Source organism: Micromonas commoda, chromosome 10, assembly GCF_000090985.2.
Source record: "Micromonas commoda chromosome 10, complete sequence".
Taxonomy (NCBI): Eukaryota; Viridiplantae; Chlorophyta; class Mamiellophyceae; order Mamiellales; family Mamiellaceae; genus Micromonas; species Micromonas commoda.
Window position 1 is genome coordinate 300129 of NC_013047.1, and position 16902 is coordinate 317030.

The 16902-nt window shown below is 67.7% G+C and overlaps 8 protein-coding genes across 8 annotated transcripts; 3 read left to right on the forward strand and 5 right to left on the reverse strand.

Annotated features, from left to right (window-relative positions):
* Positions 1-68: 68 nt before the first annotated feature.
* MICPUN_108996 (predicted protein) lies at positions 69-1256 on the reverse strand. Its single transcript, XM_002508648.1, has one exon. The coding sequence runs from the start codon at positions 1158-1160 to the stop codon at positions 84-86; it is 1077 nt and encodes a 358-aa protein (XP_002508694.1). The 5' UTR covers positions 1161-1256; the 3' UTR covers positions 69-83.
* Positions 1257-1589: 333 nt separating this feature from the next.
* MICPUN_108997 (heat shock transcription factor) lies at positions 1590-3579 on the forward strand. Its single transcript, XM_002508377.1, has 2 exons — positions 1590-1701; positions 2073-3579. The coding sequence occupies exons 1-2, from the start codon at positions 1610-1612 to the stop codon at positions 3289-3291; spliced, it is 1311 nt and encodes a 436-aa protein (XP_002508423.1). The 5' UTR covers positions 1590-1609; the 3' UTR covers positions 3292-3579.
* Positions 3579-5233, reverse strand: MICPUN_108998 (predicted protein). The gene has a single exon (XM_002508649.1). The coding sequence runs from the start codon at positions 5170-5172 to the stop codon at positions 3730-3732; it is 1443 nt and encodes a 480-aa protein (XP_002508695.1). The 5' UTR covers positions 5173-5233; the 3' UTR covers positions 3579-3729.
* Positions 5234-5657: 424 nt separating this feature from the next.
* Positions 5658-7578, forward strand: MICPUN_108999 (predicted protein). The gene is made up of 5 exons (XM_002508378.1): positions 5658-5938; positions 6129-6161; positions 6325-6429; positions 6679-6709; positions 6862-7578. Exons 1-5 carry the CDS (start codon positions 5915-5917, stop codon positions 7500-7502), a joined length of 834 nt encoding a protein of 277 aa, XP_002508424.1. The 5' UTR covers positions 5658-5914; the 3' UTR covers positions 7503-7578.
* A 75-nt stretch (positions 7579-7653) lies between these two features.
* MICPUN_61797 (predicted protein) lies at positions 7654-9424 on the reverse strand (the record flags this gene model as incomplete). The annotated part of the gene is made up of 2 exons (XM_002508650.1): positions 7654-9102; positions 9296-9424. The coding sequence occupies 2 exons, from the start codon at positions 9422-9424 to the stop codon at positions 7654-7656; spliced, it is 1578 nt and encodes a 525-aa protein (XP_002508696.1).
* A 381-nt stretch (positions 9425-9805) lies between these two features.
* MICPUN_61798 (predicted protein) lies at positions 9806-12399 on the reverse strand (the record flags this gene model as incomplete). Its single annotated transcript, XM_002508651.1, has 2 exons — positions 9806-11583; positions 11901-12399. 2 exons carry the CDS (start codon positions 12397-12399, stop codon positions 9806-9808), a joined length of 2277 nt encoding a protein of 758 aa, XP_002508697.1.
* A 1162-nt stretch (positions 12400-13561) lies between these two features.
* On the forward strand, positions 13562-14944 carry MICPUN_69279 (predicted protein; the record flags this gene model as incomplete). The annotated part of the gene is made up of 2 exons (XM_002508379.1): positions 13562-13975; positions 14576-14944. Coding segments are annotated over 2 exons (783 nt in total), but the record flags the coding sequence as incomplete, so codon positions are not given.
* A 537-nt stretch (positions 14945-15481) lies between these two features.
* On the reverse strand, positions 15482-16870 carry MICPUN_61800 (predicted protein; the record flags this gene model as incomplete). The annotated part of the gene is made up of 1 exon (XM_002508652.1): positions 15482-16870. One exon carries the CDS (start codon positions 16868-16870, stop codon positions 15482-15484), a length of 1389 nt encoding a protein of 462 aa, XP_002508698.1.
* Positions 16871-16902: the final 32 nt, after the last annotated feature.

The following is a 16902-nucleotide window of genomic DNA, read 5'->3' on the forward strand; positions in this document are numbered from 1 at the left end:
CAGGCCGGCGACGCGCCCCTCTTACGTCTATTTCTTTTTCATGGACGACGGCGTTGCAGCACGTTTGTAATGCGATATTTATGTCAAGAAGAACTCGCGTACCTAGCGGCGAACCCCAGCACCGCCTCTGCGCACCTCTCCGGCTCGTCCTCGTGCACCGCGTGCCCCGCGTTCGGGAACACCACCGTCTGAAACTTCCCCTGCATCTGCGCCACCGTCAGCGCGTCGTCGAGCCTGTCCGTCCCGGCGAGCACCAACAGCTTGGCGCATCTCGCGCGCAGGAACCGCTCGCCCATGCCCTCGTACCAACCCTCCCAGTACGCGGACATCTTCGCCACGTCCACCCTCCACGTCCACCCGCGCGCCCCGTCCCCCCCTTCGCTTCCTCCGTCCCCCGCGTCGTCACGCCGCGAGGGGACCAACGCGTGCGCCGTCGAGGCACGCGCGGACTCGACGTTTGACGTCGTCCTCGCCACCCGGACGCACCACTCGACGGCGTCGGCGATCGTCGCGAAGGTTTTGCCGGCGCGCGACGCGACGGCGGCGCGCATCGCCTCGCCCCTCACCGACGCCAGCGCCGTGCCTTCGACGACGTCGATGACGACGACCCCGCGCAGATTCCTCACGAGGTCGAGCTGCGCCACCCTCGCGGCCACCGCGCCGCCCATCGAGTGCCCCACCAGCACCACCTGCACGTTCGTGTTCCCATCCTCGTTCGTCGTCGCGTCGTCGTCGCGGTACAGCCGCGCGCACACGTCCGCGACGTCCCTCGCCATGGTATCCAGGGAGAGGTCGCGGTCGTCGGCGGTGCGCGTGGATCCGTGCCCGCGGAGGTCCAACGCGTCCACGCGAAAGTTTTCGCCGCCGCGATCGGCGAGTCGCCGCGCGAAGAGGGCGAACGACGCCCCCGAGAGCGCGCACCCGTGCAGGCACAGCGCGGCGATCGACGCGCGCCCCCGCCCGCGGGTCGCCCCGCGGGTCGCCCCGCGGGCGGTCCGGACTCTGAACACGTCGCCCCCTCCGACGCGCACGTCCGCGCACTCGTCGAAGTACGCCGAGATATCCGCGGGCTGAAAGAGCGCCGCGCGGTCGAACCGCCGATGGACCTCCTCGTCGTCCGCGCTCGGCGCCCTGGGCCGGGGCGGCGGCGGCGGCATCATCGCCGCGGACGAGGCGGACGCGGGCGGCTGGACCACGCCCGACCACGGCGCGCGCGTCCACCCGGGGTTCGGGTCCGCCGTCGGGAGCGGAGGGTCCATCGCCACGGAGAGATGCGCGAGTCAACAACAGACCGCGGACAAGGCACCCGCGCGAGGGGAAAACAAAGGACCAAACGTCTTTGGAGACTGCCGGGCCGGGCACGTGGAATTATTCCCCCGCTAAGCGCAATTACGGCTCTCCATCGTAACCGACGACCAGTAACGATTTCGAGCCGACGTAGAAGAAAAGGCCACGTAATAATGATCCCGACTGCCTGTTTGTCGTGTGGCGGCGGCTGCAAGAGTCGCGTCACGTTTTTTTTTGAGGTTCGAGACCCTTCGTTTTCCACCGCGTGACGCCCGTCGTCACTTCCAAGCACACCGCGGAGAGGAGGTCACTCTCGCGGCACATGACCTCGGCCAAGGGCGCGAGCGCCCAGCCGGGCAGCGCGACGGGCGCCTCGACCCCGTTCGCCACGGTGAACGTCTCCCCGTTCCTATGGTGCGTCCCGCCCCGCGGCGGCGCGCGCGGTCGCAGTCCCCGGTTCCGTGAATTTTTTTTTTTCTGACACGTGGACGATCTCGAGCGGGGGTGCCGCCGCGGGTCGGCGCCGCGGCCTCCCGCCGCGCCACCCACGGGTGCCATCTCGACCGCTCGCGTCACCGAGCGACCGCGCGCGAGCACGCGACCTTGGAACGACGACGCGACCGTCTCGGCCTCGGCTTCGCGGCCCCGCGCCCGGCCGGGGCACGACCCGAGAAAGTTCCGCGGCGCGCAGACGTCCGGAAAATTCCCCCCGTCCGAGATCCCCCCCGCGCCGCCGACCCCAACCTGACGTCGCCTCGTTCGTTCCCCCCGCCCCTCGCCCGCAGGAAAACGTGGAACCTCGTCAGCGATCCCAGCAGCGACCACATCATCTCCTGGTCCGCGCAAGGCCGCACGTTCACCGTGTGGCAGCCCGACCTGCTCGAGTCCACGCAGCTGCCCGCCACGTTCAAGCACAGCAACTTCGCGTCGTTCGTCCGGCAGCTCAACAACTACGGCTTCCGCAAGTGCCACAGCGACAGGTTCGAGTTCGGCGTGGAGGGGTTCGAGCAGGGTAAACCCGAGCTGCTCACCACGCTGCGCAGGCACGACGCGCCGCGAAACAAGAAGAAGGAGGCGGATGGAGGCAAGTCGGCCTCCGCGGCGTCTTCGGGAAAGAAGGGCGCCGGCGTTAAGTCCGGCGGACTTAAAACTGCGCCGCACGTGCCCGGCAGCGGCTACGACGGACTGGAGCTGGGCGCGTACGGCGGCATCACCAGCGAGGTGGAGCAGCTGAAGCGCGACAGGCTGCTGCTGCTGAAGGAGGTGATGCGGCTGCGGGAGGTGCAGTCGCACACGCAGGATCAGGTTCGCGAGCTGAGCGCCAGGCTGGCGAGCACCGAGCAGTTCCAGTCGCGGATGATGAGCTTCGTGGACGCGGTGCAGAGCGGCACGGGACTGAGCTTCGACGCGCAGGGCATGCAGAAGTTCAAGGAGGTGGCGGCGACCAGGAAGCGTCGTCAGATGTTCCTCCCGTCCTCCGCCGCGGCGCCCGATCAATCGGCTCCGGGCCAAAACCTAAACCTGCAGGGAAGCCTGGGATCGGGCTCTTACAACGCCACGCAGGGATTCTCGCTGCAGGAGATGGACGACGACGACATCCTCCCCGCGGATCCCCTCGCGCCGGATCCGGACGACGCGCTCACGTCGCAGATGTTCGGACCCCTCTCTCCCAACCCAACCGCGCCCATCCAACTCCCCGAGCACGAGTGGCTCGACATGCTCGGCGGCGGAGGCGTCGACCCGACCGTCGGCAAGCTGGAACCCCGCGTCGGCGGTCCGCTGATCAGATCGGCGTCGCAGGACGATGACGTGGGCGCCGAGGGAAGCGCGGATCCCTTCGTGAGCTCCATCCTGGATCGCGGCCCGAGCCTCGAGAAGCAGATGTCGCTCGGATTCTTGGAGCGGATGAGCTCGGCGGAGATTGGGGACATGGTCAAGGACATGAACATCAACCAGCCCTTCGACGACGAGTTTGCCCGACGGGTTCGCGAGATCAAGAGCTGAGCCGCGCGCCGAGAACCGCGAGCGACGCGCAAGCACACATAGCCCTCGAGGGCGTGGACAAAAATCACTGAGGATGACTGACGACTGATACAACCGATGAAGCACACTATACATATCGATTCGACTGGATGGACTCTTTAACTTTTTGTGCAACTTCTCTCGAAGATAGCACGTAGCAGACGGACCCGCGCCGCGTCTTCAACAACGCACGACGAAGAATGACGAGGCTGGATAGCCATTAGCAAGTCTTTTTGATCTTTCGTTTAATGCGACGCGAGCGGTAGAGTCAAAAGAAAGAATGTCGTCGTCATTACAACACAGAACTCTCCCCCTCGTCAAATCAATCGCGGTGCGCCACCGCGCGCGAGGCGACCGCGCGCGAGGCGACCGCGCATAATAAAAATGAATCGATCGCGACCGTCTCTGCTCGGTCGCCCCTTAGAAGATCCCCGGGACGATCTTGTACGGCACGAGCTCGCAGTACTTTTTCCAGTACTTGCCGTACTTGAGCGAGCATCTCGTGTCATCCCTCATGCTCCGGTCGATCAGAAGCACGGTGAGGAAGATGACGTAAAGGTAAGGCGGGAGCTTGCCGAAGAGCGCGGGCGCGGTCCAGAAGAACGACGCGGAGATCTCCGGAAGGTAGTGAAAGTGCCTGGCGATTGCCCACCAGCCAGACGCGAGCAGGATGCTCTTCTTCGTCACGGTCCTTCCGTCCTTCGCCACCTTGTACTCAGCCTCCACGATGACGGGCTTCTTGCCCCACACCTTCTTCTTGCCGCCGCTGGCTCGGAACTCCTGACGCTGGCGGTCCGAGTCGTAGTTGATCCAGATGGAGAGGCAGCCGAGCGCGAAGATCGCCGCCGCCAGCCGCGGGCCCAGGTTAACCGGGGGCTGAACCGACGCGATGTACAGCGCGGGGGACGCGTACACCGCGGGAACCCACACGAGGCATCCCCAGCAGATGTAGTACCCCGCGCGGTCGTGCTGGATGTCCATGCTGTTGAAGTATCCAGTCTCCCAGACGAAAAACTTGAAGTTGTACACGCACATGAGCGCGACGCACACGGCGACGGAGTCGGCGAGGAAACCGTCGCGCTGGTACTGGTGGCACGCGAAGATGATCGGGAGGATCGCCCACGCCATCATGCCGAACCTGCAGTTGGTGAACTGCTTGAGGTTCAGCGGGCCGATCTTCGGATAGAGCTCCATGCCCCACCAGAAATCGTACACGACGTTGCCGCACGAGCCGCTGTCCTCGTCGGTGGGCGCGACGTGGCCCTTGACGAGCAGGAAAACGCAGAAGACGATCGCGAGTAAGGACATACCCGCGAGCATCTCTCCGAAGAGCGAGTACACCTCGAGCGGGGTGGTCAAGCCGAGGTGCCAGCAGAGGAAGAAGGCGATCACCGTGGCGACGAGGGACTGGACGCCGTTGGCCTTGTACACCGGAACGTTGCCCGCCGCGGTGGGGTTCGCCTCGAACCTCTTACCCGGCATGTACACCTGGAGGAGGGCCTCGAAGGCGGCGTAGGATCCGAGGAGCTGCCACGCGCGCTTGGAGGTCCACGGCCAGATCTTGGCGATCAACGAGAGGCCGTCCTTCTGAAAGGCGGCGACGATGGAGGCGAGCGAGCCGTCGAGGTTGACGAACATGTGCCAGACGATGACCGCGATGAACGGGGTGGTGCCGATGATGGCGAGCACGCCGCACGTGCCGTAGACGTTCGCCCAGAAGCCGGTGCGCTCGGGGGCGCCCCAGCCCTCGGCCTTCTTGCCAGTCTTCGCCTTGGACGGCGAGGACGGGTCGAAGCGCTCCTGCTTTTCCTTGGGCGGGAGCCCGAGTGACTTGCGCCTGGCGCCGCGTGTCTGCGCGGGCATGATCCGTGACCGGCGAGTGCGAGGCGACCGATGCGTTCGCGCGCTCCAGCGGCGGTCGTTGTGGCTCGGTTTGAGGTAATCCGTTGGCGGAATCAAGACGAGGGCAACCTCTGTGAAACTTTCAGATCGCGACTTTCCGCGGAAAATACAGCAACAATTCGCATACGATCTCAACACCAAATAGCTCTCTTCACGTGACAGCACACCAGTTTGCCGTGACGAATCCGAAGATATTGGAGAAAACCCTGACGTCTGCCGCTGGAAAAATTGACGTTCCTTGGGATTTTTGGCGGCTGAGCCACGCTGCACCGATCCCATTGGTCGATTTGTCTCTCGAATCAGAGATATTTCCACGACCGTATCTCGGGGCTGGCGATCTCGGTGACTGGGCTCCATAGGCATCCACAAGCGGATATATTCCTCGTCAGCTTCGTCGGCGGCTCGCTTTTTTCGACCGCCGCCACGGGTCGAACACAGCATCGAAGCGCGGCGCGCGCGCGACGGCCAAAGGCGCTTCGGGGTCGGCGACGCAGGAGAAGGCTACCTTTAGCATTGGGCGAGGCGACTGAATCGCGCTTTCATCGCCGACGAGCTCGCGGATCGTGTGAGCGCGCGACTCCGGGGCGCGGCGAGACCCGCCATTTTTGAACGAGCGCCGCGGGGTAAACCAAGCGTCGGGTTGATGGGTGTGCGCACCGCGCACGGGACCAATCTGGGCGCGACGAGCGGTCCATCCGGCGCGATGGGTGCGGACACGAGCTATGAGGTGAGATTAGATCGATTCGCGGTCTCACGTCGGTCGCATTCGATCGACGCGCGCAACCTCCGCCCGTACGTTTTCCACCGGGATGCCGCCGCGAGGTTCCCTTGTGCGCGAGGCGTCGCCCCGCGCCCTCTCCCTTGCGACTCGCGCCGCCCGACGCTGACATCGCCGCGACCCGCCTCTCGACTCGCAGATGCTGACGGCGCTCAACCCGGCGCACCTCAAGGTGAGACCGGCCTCCTACCCGCGAAAGATCGCCTCTCCCGCCGCCTCACAGGCGGCGGCCGCGGAGCGTCGCCTCCTTTCCCCGATTTGCTCTTCCCGGCCGCCGGAAATTTCCACCGCCTTCCATCAGGGCGCTCACCACCTCTCCTCCCTTCCCGCATCAGGCGCTCCTGGGCCAAGAGGTTGTCGTGACCCTCGGCGACGCCTCCACGCGCACGGGGATCGTGTACAACGTGGATCCCGTCAACTTCTCCGTCGCCCTGCTCAAGGTACGCACCGACCGCCCGACGCACAAATAGAAGCTTCCTTTCCACGCCACACGCCATTATCACGGCAACCGTGGGTGCCGTGCAAAAAGTTCTGACTGTTTGCCTGTGTGATCGGAACCGCGCCTCGCCTCCTTTCGGGCCCTGACGAAACGGACCTTTCGCCGCCGTTTCTGCGTCGCGCGCGCGCGCTCTCGACCGTCGAACCGCGCCTGACGCTCGCCCCCTCTCCTTTCCCCGCCCCACCCGCAGCCGCGTCGACCCCTGATCAAGGGCACTCAAGGTGAGAATCCCACCCCGGCCCGCGCCCCGCCGCCCCGCGCGCGCGACACCCCAGATCCGCGACGTCCAGCGGGTTTTCCCAGCGGGTTTTTCCCTCCCTCCCAAGATGGATTTTCGCCTAACCTATCGTCGCCCCGCCCCGCCCCGTCGCAGCTTCACCGAAGGGACACAACGGCGAGGATCACCTGTGCGTCGTCCCCGGCCACGCGGTCAAGGGCGTGGAGGTGGTGGGAGGACAACGCGCGGCGATGGAGTGCCTCACGTCCGTAGGCGCCGTCGGGTGGAACGCTCGATCGGCGTCGGCGACGCAGCCCGGGGGGTTGGATCGATTCGGCGCAGCTGGCGCGGCTGGCAGTTCAAGCGGGCGGAGGATGTCGCTCGAGTTTCTGCGATCGTACTCCAACGCGTCGCCGGCGCCACCGCCGGCGCACGCGCGCCGGGAGAGGTTCTCGGACCCCGGCTACGGGGAGGAGGAGCGAGGGAATGCGGGGGATCGGTCGATGGGTTCCATCGCGGAGGGTTCGGCCGACGGGGCCGCGGACGACGGCGTCGCGCGGGCGAGGAGAGACGCGGGGTGGGAGGAGCGAAGAGAGCGCGTGCGCGCGATGCTGGAGCGGGCGCGGGTGCCGGTGCACGTGTCCGCGGCGACGGGCGCGGAGAGGGTCCCGGGCGCCACCCCGCTGGTGGTGATGGGATGCGCGAGGGTCGCGTACCCATTCACCGCCGACGCGGTGGAGTGCGCCAACGAGATTGTCCTGGCGCGCGTCAGGGAGCTGGTGTCCACGGTGCAGTGAGCTTTTTAGCGTTCAGACGAACGACGTCGTAACATTCGTGGGCGATTCGTTAAACATCCGAGACTGCGTCGCGACGATTCGAGACCGAGACTGTCGCGCGTCGATTCACCCCACCCCGCCCCGCCCCTCCCCTCTCCGAAATCCTCCTCGTTCATGCCCCGTCGCTCCGCGCCCGGGGCACCCCTTTCGCCGCCCGCCTCTCCGCGTCCACCGCGTCCACGCGCCCGAGGTACTCGCACGCCCTCGCGAGCTGCGCACCCGCGGAGACGACTCGCGCGGGGGCGCCGTGGTACGCCCTGGCGAAATCGTCGCGCCCGGACGCGCCGCCGAAGGGCCCGATGCAAACCGGTCGCCACCCGTCAATCGGCGGAGGCTTGTACACCGCACCGTACACCGCCACGTCGCGCGCGTCCGCCGCCCGCTTGGCCCGCTCCGCCGCGTCTCTCGCGGCGACGGAGGCGTCCGGGAGCACCACCCCCGGCGGTGGCTCTCGGCCAGTCAAATCGTAAAACGCCGCGAGGAGCGTCTGCGCATTCGAAGCCTTGGGCTTGGCCGCCTCCGCCTCCGCGGCCGCCTCCACGGCGGCGACGGCGAGCAGCGCAGCCTCGCGCTGGCGTCGAGCGTCGGGTCCCGACATCGGGTCGAGGCCCGCGAGCTCGCGGGACCGAACGACGTGGGGATCCTTCCTCCCGTTCGCGACGGCGGCGTCCTTTGCCTCCTCGGGGCGTCGGTTTGACGCCTTGTCGGCTCTCTCGGCGGCGCGTTCCCTCTCCCGTTCCTCCCGCTGCGCCTTGCGCTTCGCGGCGGCGGCGGCGCGTTTAGCCTCGGCCGCTGCATCCTTGGCCTCCCTCGCATCCTTGGCCTCCCTCGCATCCTTGGCCTCCTTGGCCTCCTTGGCCTCCCTCTCCTCCTTCTCGCGCGTCTTGGCCGGCGTCTTGGCGTCGCCTCGGCGCCGGACACGCCGCGGTTCCTCGTCGCCCGCCTCGTCGAGCGCCTTGACGAGGTTCGTCACCGGCGCGGCGTCGTTTCCTCCGTGTTGGGGCAACGAGCGGGTCGGCTGCGCGGCGGATGCGAGTCGCGACGCCGCGCGTCCCGTGCCGAACGGCGTGGCCCGCGCGGAGGAGGCGGCGGCGGCGCGCGCACGGGGGAGTGGGGTACCGCGCGCGGCGGTCGCGGGCGCCGGGGTGGCGTCGTTGAGGCCGGCGCGCGATGCCGGCGACGAGCGCGTCCTCTTCCCGACGCGGATCGCTCCGTCGTTGGCTCCGGCGAGGGGAGGCGCGAGATCTTCTCGCGACGACGACGTGCCGAGGGCCCCGGCCGCCTTTCCGGCGTCCGTCGCGGGCGTGGGCGTCGCGGCGGTCGATCCGGACGGGCGATCCGTGGGCCTCGCCGGGGTCGACGCGGGGTCCGGTGACTTGAACCGGTACGCGCGCGCGTTCCCGCCCGTCATCACCGTCTTGTCCGCGACAACCTCGGAAAAGTCTCGCATCATGGCGCTGCCCGGCGCGTGCCTCGCGACCAACGGGTCCCACGCCCACGGCGCGAGCGACGCGAGCTCCTTCTCGACCCTGCTCATCTTGCGCCGCTTGGGCTCATCGTCCTGCGATCGGGGCGGAGGTCGGGACGGAGGCGCGCGCGCGTCAGACGCGAGTCGGGAGTTTGGCACGAGCGCGAGTCGGGGGACGGGCGCGGGAGACGGGGAGACGGACAGGAGGGGCGCGTTTCCGTCGTCAGCGCGTGTTTTGAGTTTTTTGAGTCGCGGCGCGGCGGGCGGCGCGGTGTCGCGCGCTCACCGTGGGGGGCGGAGAGTTCTCCTTGTCGTCCATCAAGGCGACGGAGACGACGGGGACGACGGGCGCGGACGCCATGGACTCGCGCATGGCGATCGCCAGCTGCTGGCGCTCGGTCATCCTGGTAGCCATGGTGCCTCGCCCGCGGTTCAAACGCGCGGAGGCTTTTGGAGGACCGGCCGCGTCGCGCTCCCGACACGCCGCGCGGTCGACGCGATGAGGCGTCGGCCTCGACGCTCGCGGGTTTGCGGTGTACGAACCGCGGGGTCGGGGACGGCCACGCGCGGGGTTGACGGCGGCGCGTGCGTGCCCGGGTCGATGCGCGCGGATGCTTTGACCGCGCGACGCGTCCAACCCCGCGTGCCCGCGGTTGGGCTGTCTCGCAAACTTTCAAACCGATTTCGTGCGGACACGAAACACGGGCAAAACCGGGCAACCGACCACGCGCGGCGGAATCCATCTCATCGAGCGAACGCGGTGGCACTAAAACAATCGCCCACGACGACTACGCGCTCAAGCCCCGTCCGCCTTCCTCTTTCCCTTGGTCACGTCCCTCCGAAGCTTCTTACGCTCCGCAATCTCGGCGACGTTGTCGTACTGCTTCTTCCTCAGCGCCGTCCCTTTGCTCACCATGCGCGAAGAATTTCCACCAGGCGCGTGCGGCGCCATCGCCTCGCGCATCTTGGAAGCCAAGACGTCGTCCGCGGGATCCGCGATCGTGCCCCCGTCCACCCCGTCGCCATCGTCGGACGCCTTCCCGTCGACGCTTCCGTTCACACCGACGCGAGCGCAGCGGAAAAACGGCGCCGCATCCGACCCGACGGTCCCCGCTACCCACAGCCGTTGACCGCTCGGCCTGTCGAACCTCACGCACGTCACCTCCACGTCGTCCCCACACACGGGCACCGGAATCTTGGCCACCACCCGCAGGTCGTCGCCGCGCATGAGCACCGCCTCGGGGGCGCCCTCCACCGCGGCGACGACAGCCGCGCCGGAGGGATGCGCGTCGATGCTCGTCACCGCCGGCGCGTTGACCGGGATCCGAGGCGCCTGCCCGGTCACGATCGCCTCGAGCTCCTCGGGGGACGGCGGGTCGACGGGTGCGCTCAGTTGCGCGCTCGCCAGCTCCTCGCCGTCGTCGAGGCGGAACAGGCGGACGGCGCCGTCGCCGCCGCCGGATGCGAGTCGCTCGATCTTTTTTGGTTTTTGGTTATCCCGCGCCGCGCCTTCGCCTTCGCCCTCGTCGTCGTCGTCGTCGGGTTCGGGGACCGCCGTCGCGCACGAGACGAACGCCAGGTGCCCGAAGAGGAAGCTCTGGATGTCCCACGATCCGTGGATCAAGGGCACGGTCGTCGGCAGGTTGGACGCGCGGAGCTTGTGGTCTCGATCGGCGGTGACGAGCAGGTTGCTCCCTCGCGGGCACGTCAGGTCCGTCACGACGGCGCAGCAGTGCCCGAGGAGAAACGCGGGATCGTCCACCTCGCGAAGGGCTCCGTACTCGTGGTCGGTGCCCACCGGATCGTTCGGCTTGCGATCGGTAAGGACGACGTGAACGTCGCCGTACTTGTTGGAGATCATCAGGTGCTTTCCTTCGTCGTCATACGCGAGCGCAGTGGGTTTCTTGCGATCGTGCCATCGGCGGACGCACTCGTACGCGTCCGCGTTCTTGGCGAAGAGCCGCACCGCCTTATCGTCGGCGGCGGTGGCGAGGAATCTGCCGGTCGGGTCGAACGCGATCGCGCGGATGGCGTCGGCGTGCCAGAGTCCGTCGGGTTCGAGGGGCGCGCGCATCTCGGGCGACGCCGGCGTGTGCGCGACGCCTTCGCCGATGCTGGGCACCTTCGCCGCGGCGCGGAGCGGGATCTGCGCGCCGGTGGACGCGTCGAAGACCGCGACGCCTTTGCCGTACGCGACGGCGATGTGCTCGCCGCTCGGGTGCATCGCCATGAGGGGCGCGGGCGCCTGGTTCATGTGCTCGCCGCCCCAACTTTCGCCTGGGCCCTCGTAATCGGCGCTGGGCCCCGCGCCGCCCTCGGCGCCCGAGGGGCCGTCCTTGTTCTTGCGCTTGCTCTTGCCCTTCGCCATTCGTGGGGTGCGTCGATGTCGAGTCGGTGCCCACCAGCCGGTGAACGCCGCGATACGCCCGCTCGCTCGCCACGGAGTGACCGCCGCAAAAGTACTGCTCCGAGGGATTCGCCCAACGAACTCCGTAGCTGCTTTCGGACGCTTTCGGAGCTCGCCGCTTTTCCGAGACGGGGGACCGTTGCGCCAAAAAATACGACACCCGTTGACTCGTCGTTGACGGTCAAGATGGGTCCAATGAATCCGTTTCGCAGAAATGTCAGGGTGACTTCCGTGAGTTTGCACTTCCAGTCCGCGTGCCGAAAAAATTGCAACCGGCCGTTTTCCGTGAAATCCGTTTTGAAGACTCTTTTTCGAGGTCGCGCAACAATCACTTTAGTCGGGCGCGGGAGGCGCAGCGGGTGGAGAGGGGCAACCTCGCCGAATTCGGCGTAGGTTCGACGGGTGTAGCCTTTAGGGGGACGCGCACGAGGTACGTGACGCGTTAGGGGTAAGCAAGAAACAAAGGTCGCGCGGGTCAGACGACGCGCGAAGAGAGAGGAAAGAGAGAGGGGTTCCGTTTGGGGGACCAAATGACGAAGAAAAAAATGCCCGCGACCCGGTCGTCCGTCGGGGGCCATGTGCGGGCCAAAGGCTCGCAGGTCGATGTGGAAAAGTCGCAGGGCACTCTCATGACACCGACGCGAACGCCGATCATGGCGAAGCCCAAGTATGACGACGCAGGTGAGCACCGCGCGACCGTTTGACCCGACCTCAATCCCGTTGAGGCCCCGAAAAAGTCGTTGGTTGGCGGGAGACGACGGTTCGGGGGAACCACCCCGCGATGGATGGATGCCGCGCGATCGAAGCGGGTTCTCACGCACGGGAGGCTTCCACCACATCCATGGAAGCCCCCGGGGCGCGAATGGCCGCGCGATACTCTCGATCGGCGACCCAGCGCCCCCTTCCGCGGGCGTGTCACCAGATTTAGTGCCCCTCCCTTTTTCGTGCCACAACGAGGCACAGTCCCCTCTTTTTCGTCGCATGCGCTGACCACGCCCATCCGACGTTCCCGCAGTCTGCGTCGACACCGCGGACAGCGTGATGGGGTACTTTTACCACCCCGACATTCACGAGGCCCCGTTGAGCCCGCACTGGAAGCGCAAGGTTGACGATTGGTCCGTCGTGCAGGTGTCTCGGGATTGCTCCACGGTCAAGTCCAAGCGCCGTCGCGTGGTTGAGGAGTGCGCTCCTCCGGATGACCACCTCGGAGATATCGGCGCGCTCCCCGCCGAGCTCGTGGACGTGATCCTCCACAAGTGCGGCAGCAGGGAGCTCGGCGTGCTGAACTGCGTGTCCAGACACTTCAGGGAATCGTATCTCACCGAGCGCATCGCAAAGGAGCGCTGCAACGCGCATCCCATCCTGGACAAGGTTGTGCTCGAGGATCAGTACCACGCTCCCATCGGCAAGCTCGGCGCCTCCGACCCGAAGCGCAAGGCGCCCAACTACGCGCGCCTCCTCGACTTCATCGAACGTTCCGACACCGCGACGCGGATGAGCGCGTGCCTCTCCCTCGGCGCCTTTCACACCGCCGTGCTCGGCGTCGCCGAGGCTGTCCCAGGTTTGCCCCCCGCGAGACGCGTGTCGCCCAAGCGAACCGACGCTCGATCGTTTTGCAACCGCCGGGACATCGCGGACGTTCCCCCGTTCCAGATGGACGCCGCCGCGACGCAGTACCGGTGGGGCGACGGCCAAGGCGGCCTCCTCGGCGACGCCATCGGGCAGGGGCTCCATGGCGCGGCGACACACGTGGCGTCGCTGTCCGAGGATGAGGATTCCAGACCCGCGACGGAGCCCGTGCACACCGCGCTCGCCGAGCGAAGGGACGAGTTCGGCGTGGGCGTCGCGGCCAACACCGAGACGGTGTGCGAGTTTAACCCGCTCGATCCGGACGCGTTTAAACCCGCTCCTCCTTTACCGGACGACGCGCGAGATGCCGACGACTGCGAGCTCATCACCCCCGCCGCCGCCGCCGCGGCGCGGGACAAATCCGGAGCTGCGCAGCCCCGCGGCCGCACCATGTACACCTTCGGCCGAGGCTTCCACGGTCAGCTCGGCCAGGGCGGCTACGACGACGCCGCGGCTCCCGCGGCCGTGACGTTCGGCGCCGAAGCTCAAATAGCTGACGCCACCGCCATCGAGAGCGTGTCCTGCGGCGCGTCGCACTGCGCGGCGCTCGACCCCGACGGGGCGCTGATGACGTGGGGCCTCGCGTCTAGCGGCGAGTTGGGCCACGGGGGCTGGACCCCCATTGAGGTTGACATCCCGCGCCGGGTGAACTCGATGTCCGGCGTCAAGGTGACGCAGATTGCGACCGGCGCGAACCATACCGTCGTGGTCAGCGAGGGCGGCGGCTTGTGGACGTGCGGCCGCGGGCGGCACGGCCAGCTCGGTCACGGACACTTCAACGACGCGGGACCGCTGCAGAGGCTCGAGGCGCTGCGCGGGATGAACGTGACGCGGGCGGTGGCGGGCGGCAGCCACACCGTGTGCCTGACGGACTGCGGAAGCGTCTGGTCGTGGGGCGCGTGCCGCTACGGGCAGCTCGGCCTCGGCGACGTCGCGTTCGCCACCGCCGCCGGTTGGGAATCTGGCGTTCCCTGGCCCTGCCTCGTGGAGCACCTCAACGATCTCGACGAGCCCGTGACGTCGCTCGCCGCGGGTGGCCACCACACCCTCTTCGTCACCGCGGGAGGCCAGCTGTGGGCTTGCGGCAGGGGCAAGCACGGTGCTCTCGGCATCGGCGTCAAGGGCACGCACTCGTGCTACTACTACTACGAGGAGGATCAGCGCGGCGCCGTGCGAGGTCCAAACGACGAGCTCGTCCCGCGTCTGGTGCCCGTGCACCACAAGCCCGAGCCGGAGAACCCGCCTTTAAACGCCAACGAGGTGCCGCGCGAGCGCAACACCATCAAGCGCGCGTTCAAGCGATTCGAGAAGACGCGAAATAGGACCGTCCGGGACGCCTCGTCGAACGAAGACGTCCTCTTCGCCCCGACGCCTGCGAGGAAAGGGGGCGGACGGAGGCTCAGCGTCTGCCACGATTCCGCGGGGCGCGCCGATGCGGTTTGGGAGCAGCAGCGCGATTCCGCAAAGGCGAAGAACCGCGAGGCGATTCGCGCGCTCTACGACGACGCGAAGAAGAAGAACGCCGAGGAGGACTGGGAGGGTCGAACGCCGAAGAACGGCGTGTGGATCAAGGTTCCGTGCGCGTGCGGCGATCGGTGCAAAATCGTTCGCGCCGCCGCGGGTGGCAACCACTCCGCCGTGCTCACCGCGTGCGGCGCAGTGATGACCACGGGCAGCAACTCGTACGGCCAGCTGGGCCACGGCGACATCAAGAAGCGCTACGCGTTCACGCGCGTCGAGTCCCTCCGCGGCAGCAGGCTCGCGACGGTCGATTGCGGCGAGGATCACACCGGCGCCGTCGGCGACTCGGGGAGGCTGTACCTCTGGGGCAGAGGCGACTGGGGCCAGCTCGGCTCGGGAGACGGCCGCTCGCACTGGTCCCCGGCGCCGGTCAACGGCGTGTCCGTCGCACCTCCCGTCGCGAGGGAACACTTCAGGGCGTACGACCGCGCGTGCGACGTCGACGAGAACGAGCGCGTGCGCCGGGAAAAGGAGGCGGCTGAGCGGGAGATGGGCGGCCCGAACCAGCACTTTCAAAACTCAGACGCCGCCGCCGCCGCCGTCTACCAACCCGCGTGAGCGGACCGTCGCGATGAAGGGAAAAGGAGGGGCGGGTGCCGGACGAGACGTTCGGGGCGGGCGCGCTCGAGTTTGGGGGGAATCAGAGGGTGGCCTCGACGGACGATGGAGTCCGTCGCGGCGTGGAGGGGATGGGGACGCGCGACGGGGCGGCTCAGAAAAGCCGCCAGACGCGAAGAAGAAAAAAACAACGAAAACTGAAACGAACGAGCGGGCGGGCGCCGAGGAGCAGGTCGGTCGCCTCCCGCCGCACGATAGTAGACCACACCCACGACTTCTCGAATGCCACGCGAGCACTTGAAGCACGCGCCTCGCCTCGGTTTCGTCTCACGCGTGAATTAAACGTCCAATCGCCGCCTACGCCGTTCGATGCAGCTTGAGCGTCAGCACCCTCCTTCGACGCCTCGACTCCGCCCACGCTCCGACCGCGATCCACGCCAACAGCAGCGCCCACGCCGTCGGTCTCTCCCACGCCTGGTCCGTCTCCATCCACGCCAACATCGCCGCGCCCGTCGTGCAGTTGTACGCCCCCAACGCCCACGTCCCGACGCCGACGATCCGATGCCACTTGGCCCACGTCGGCCTCGCGAAGGATTTTCTCCAGAATCCCGCCAGCGTCTGGACCGCCACCAACGCGCACACCGTCGCGCCGATCTTACCGTGAAAACCCCACGGCGTCGACCATCCCCTCGCGTCCAGGACGAGCGCGGCGCCGACGAGCGTGGCCGCCGCGACACCCGCGTTCGCGTTGCGGTGGTACTTGAACCACCACTTCTTTTTGCGTCCGTGTCGAGCGGCGAACGCGGCGGATGGCGACGCGACGAGCCACGCGGCTCCCATGGCGAGCCCGTGCGCGAGCCGCGCCGCGCGCCGACGCTCGCGCTCGCTGAGGGGTCCGGCGGGATCCGTCAGGTCCTTTCGACCGCCGCCGGCGGATTTGCGGCGGGCGGCGCCGGGAGCCTCGCCGTCGTTTGCCGAGTTCGTCTTTGGTTTTTTTGCGATGGCGTTGGCGGCGAGCGGGTCCTGAATCGCGCGCTCGTGCGGGCGGATCACCGGCTGGGTCACCGGCTGGGTCACCGGCGCGGGCTCGTCGCCGCCCGTGGGCTTACCGTCCCACCCGCCGAGCACCGCGGCGCCCTTGGACGGCGCGCGGACGCCGCCGCCTCCGCCGCCCCCTCCGTTTGCGCGGGGCGCGCGGCCGGGCTCGGCGAGTGTCAGTCCCTTCTCGCCCGCGCCCTCCTCGGTTCCCACGACGAACGTCTGCTCGAACGCGAACCAGGTCTCGTAGTCCCGGACCACGGTCACCTTGAACTTGATCACCGAGTCCTTTGCGAGATCCGAGGGCTCCGCGGGGGCGATCCACGGGAGGACGTCGGTGACGATTCCGGTGTTGTGGAAAGCGTCGTGCGTCGCCGCGTGCGAGCACTGGGGATGCGCCTGGCATCCGTCCGGCATCGCGGCGTTGTCCCATCCGCCCAACGGCTTGGTCTCGTCGTCATCCACGGCGTAGACGAGGAAACCCTTGTGCGGTTCAGCTCCCGTGAGGACCACCGGGACGGTCGCGCCAGGGACGTTCACCCCGGGATGGCCGATGCGAAGTTTGTATCCCCCGTCGCCCTTCTGCGGGGGCGCCGCGTCGATGCCGTGGACGACGCCGGCGTGTTCGCAGCTCCCGGCGACCGAACTGTACGCATCGACGGGCGCGATCAGACCGAGCGCGACGATCGCCAAGATGACGATCGGCATCGCCACGCCTCGCATATCGCCGAGGCCGCGCC

Excerpts from the sequence above, each read along its gene's own strand:
- MICPUN_108996 (XM_002508648.1), bottom strand. The coding sequence starts at position 1,160 with ATGATGCCGCCGCCGCCGCCCCGGCCCAGGGCGCCGAGCGCGGACGAC.
- MICPUN_108997 (XM_002508377.1), top strand. The coding sequence starts at position 1,610 with ATGACCTCGGCCAAGGGCGCGAGCGCCCAGCCGGGCAGCGCGACGGGC. Across the intron at positions 1,702-2,072 it reads AACGTCTCCCCGTTCCTATG|GAAAACGTGGAACCTCGTCA; the intron begins GTGCGTCCCGCC and ends CCTCGCCCGCAG.
- MICPUN_108998 (XM_002508649.1), bottom strand. The coding sequence starts at position 5,172 with ATGCCCGCGCAGACACGCGGCGCCAGGCGCAAGTCACTCGGGCTCCCG.
- MICPUN_108999 (XM_002508378.1), top strand. The coding sequence starts at position 5,915 with ATGGGTGCGGACACGAGCTATGAG. Across the intron at positions 6,162-6,324 it reads TCAACCCGGCGCACCTCAAG|GCGCTCCTGGGCCAAGAGGT; the intron begins GTGAGACCGGCC and ends TTCCCGCATCAG. Across the intron at positions 6,710-6,861 it reads CCTGATCAAGGGCACTCAAG|CTTCACCGAAGGGACACAAC; the intron begins GTGAGAATCCCA and ends GCCCCGTCGCAG.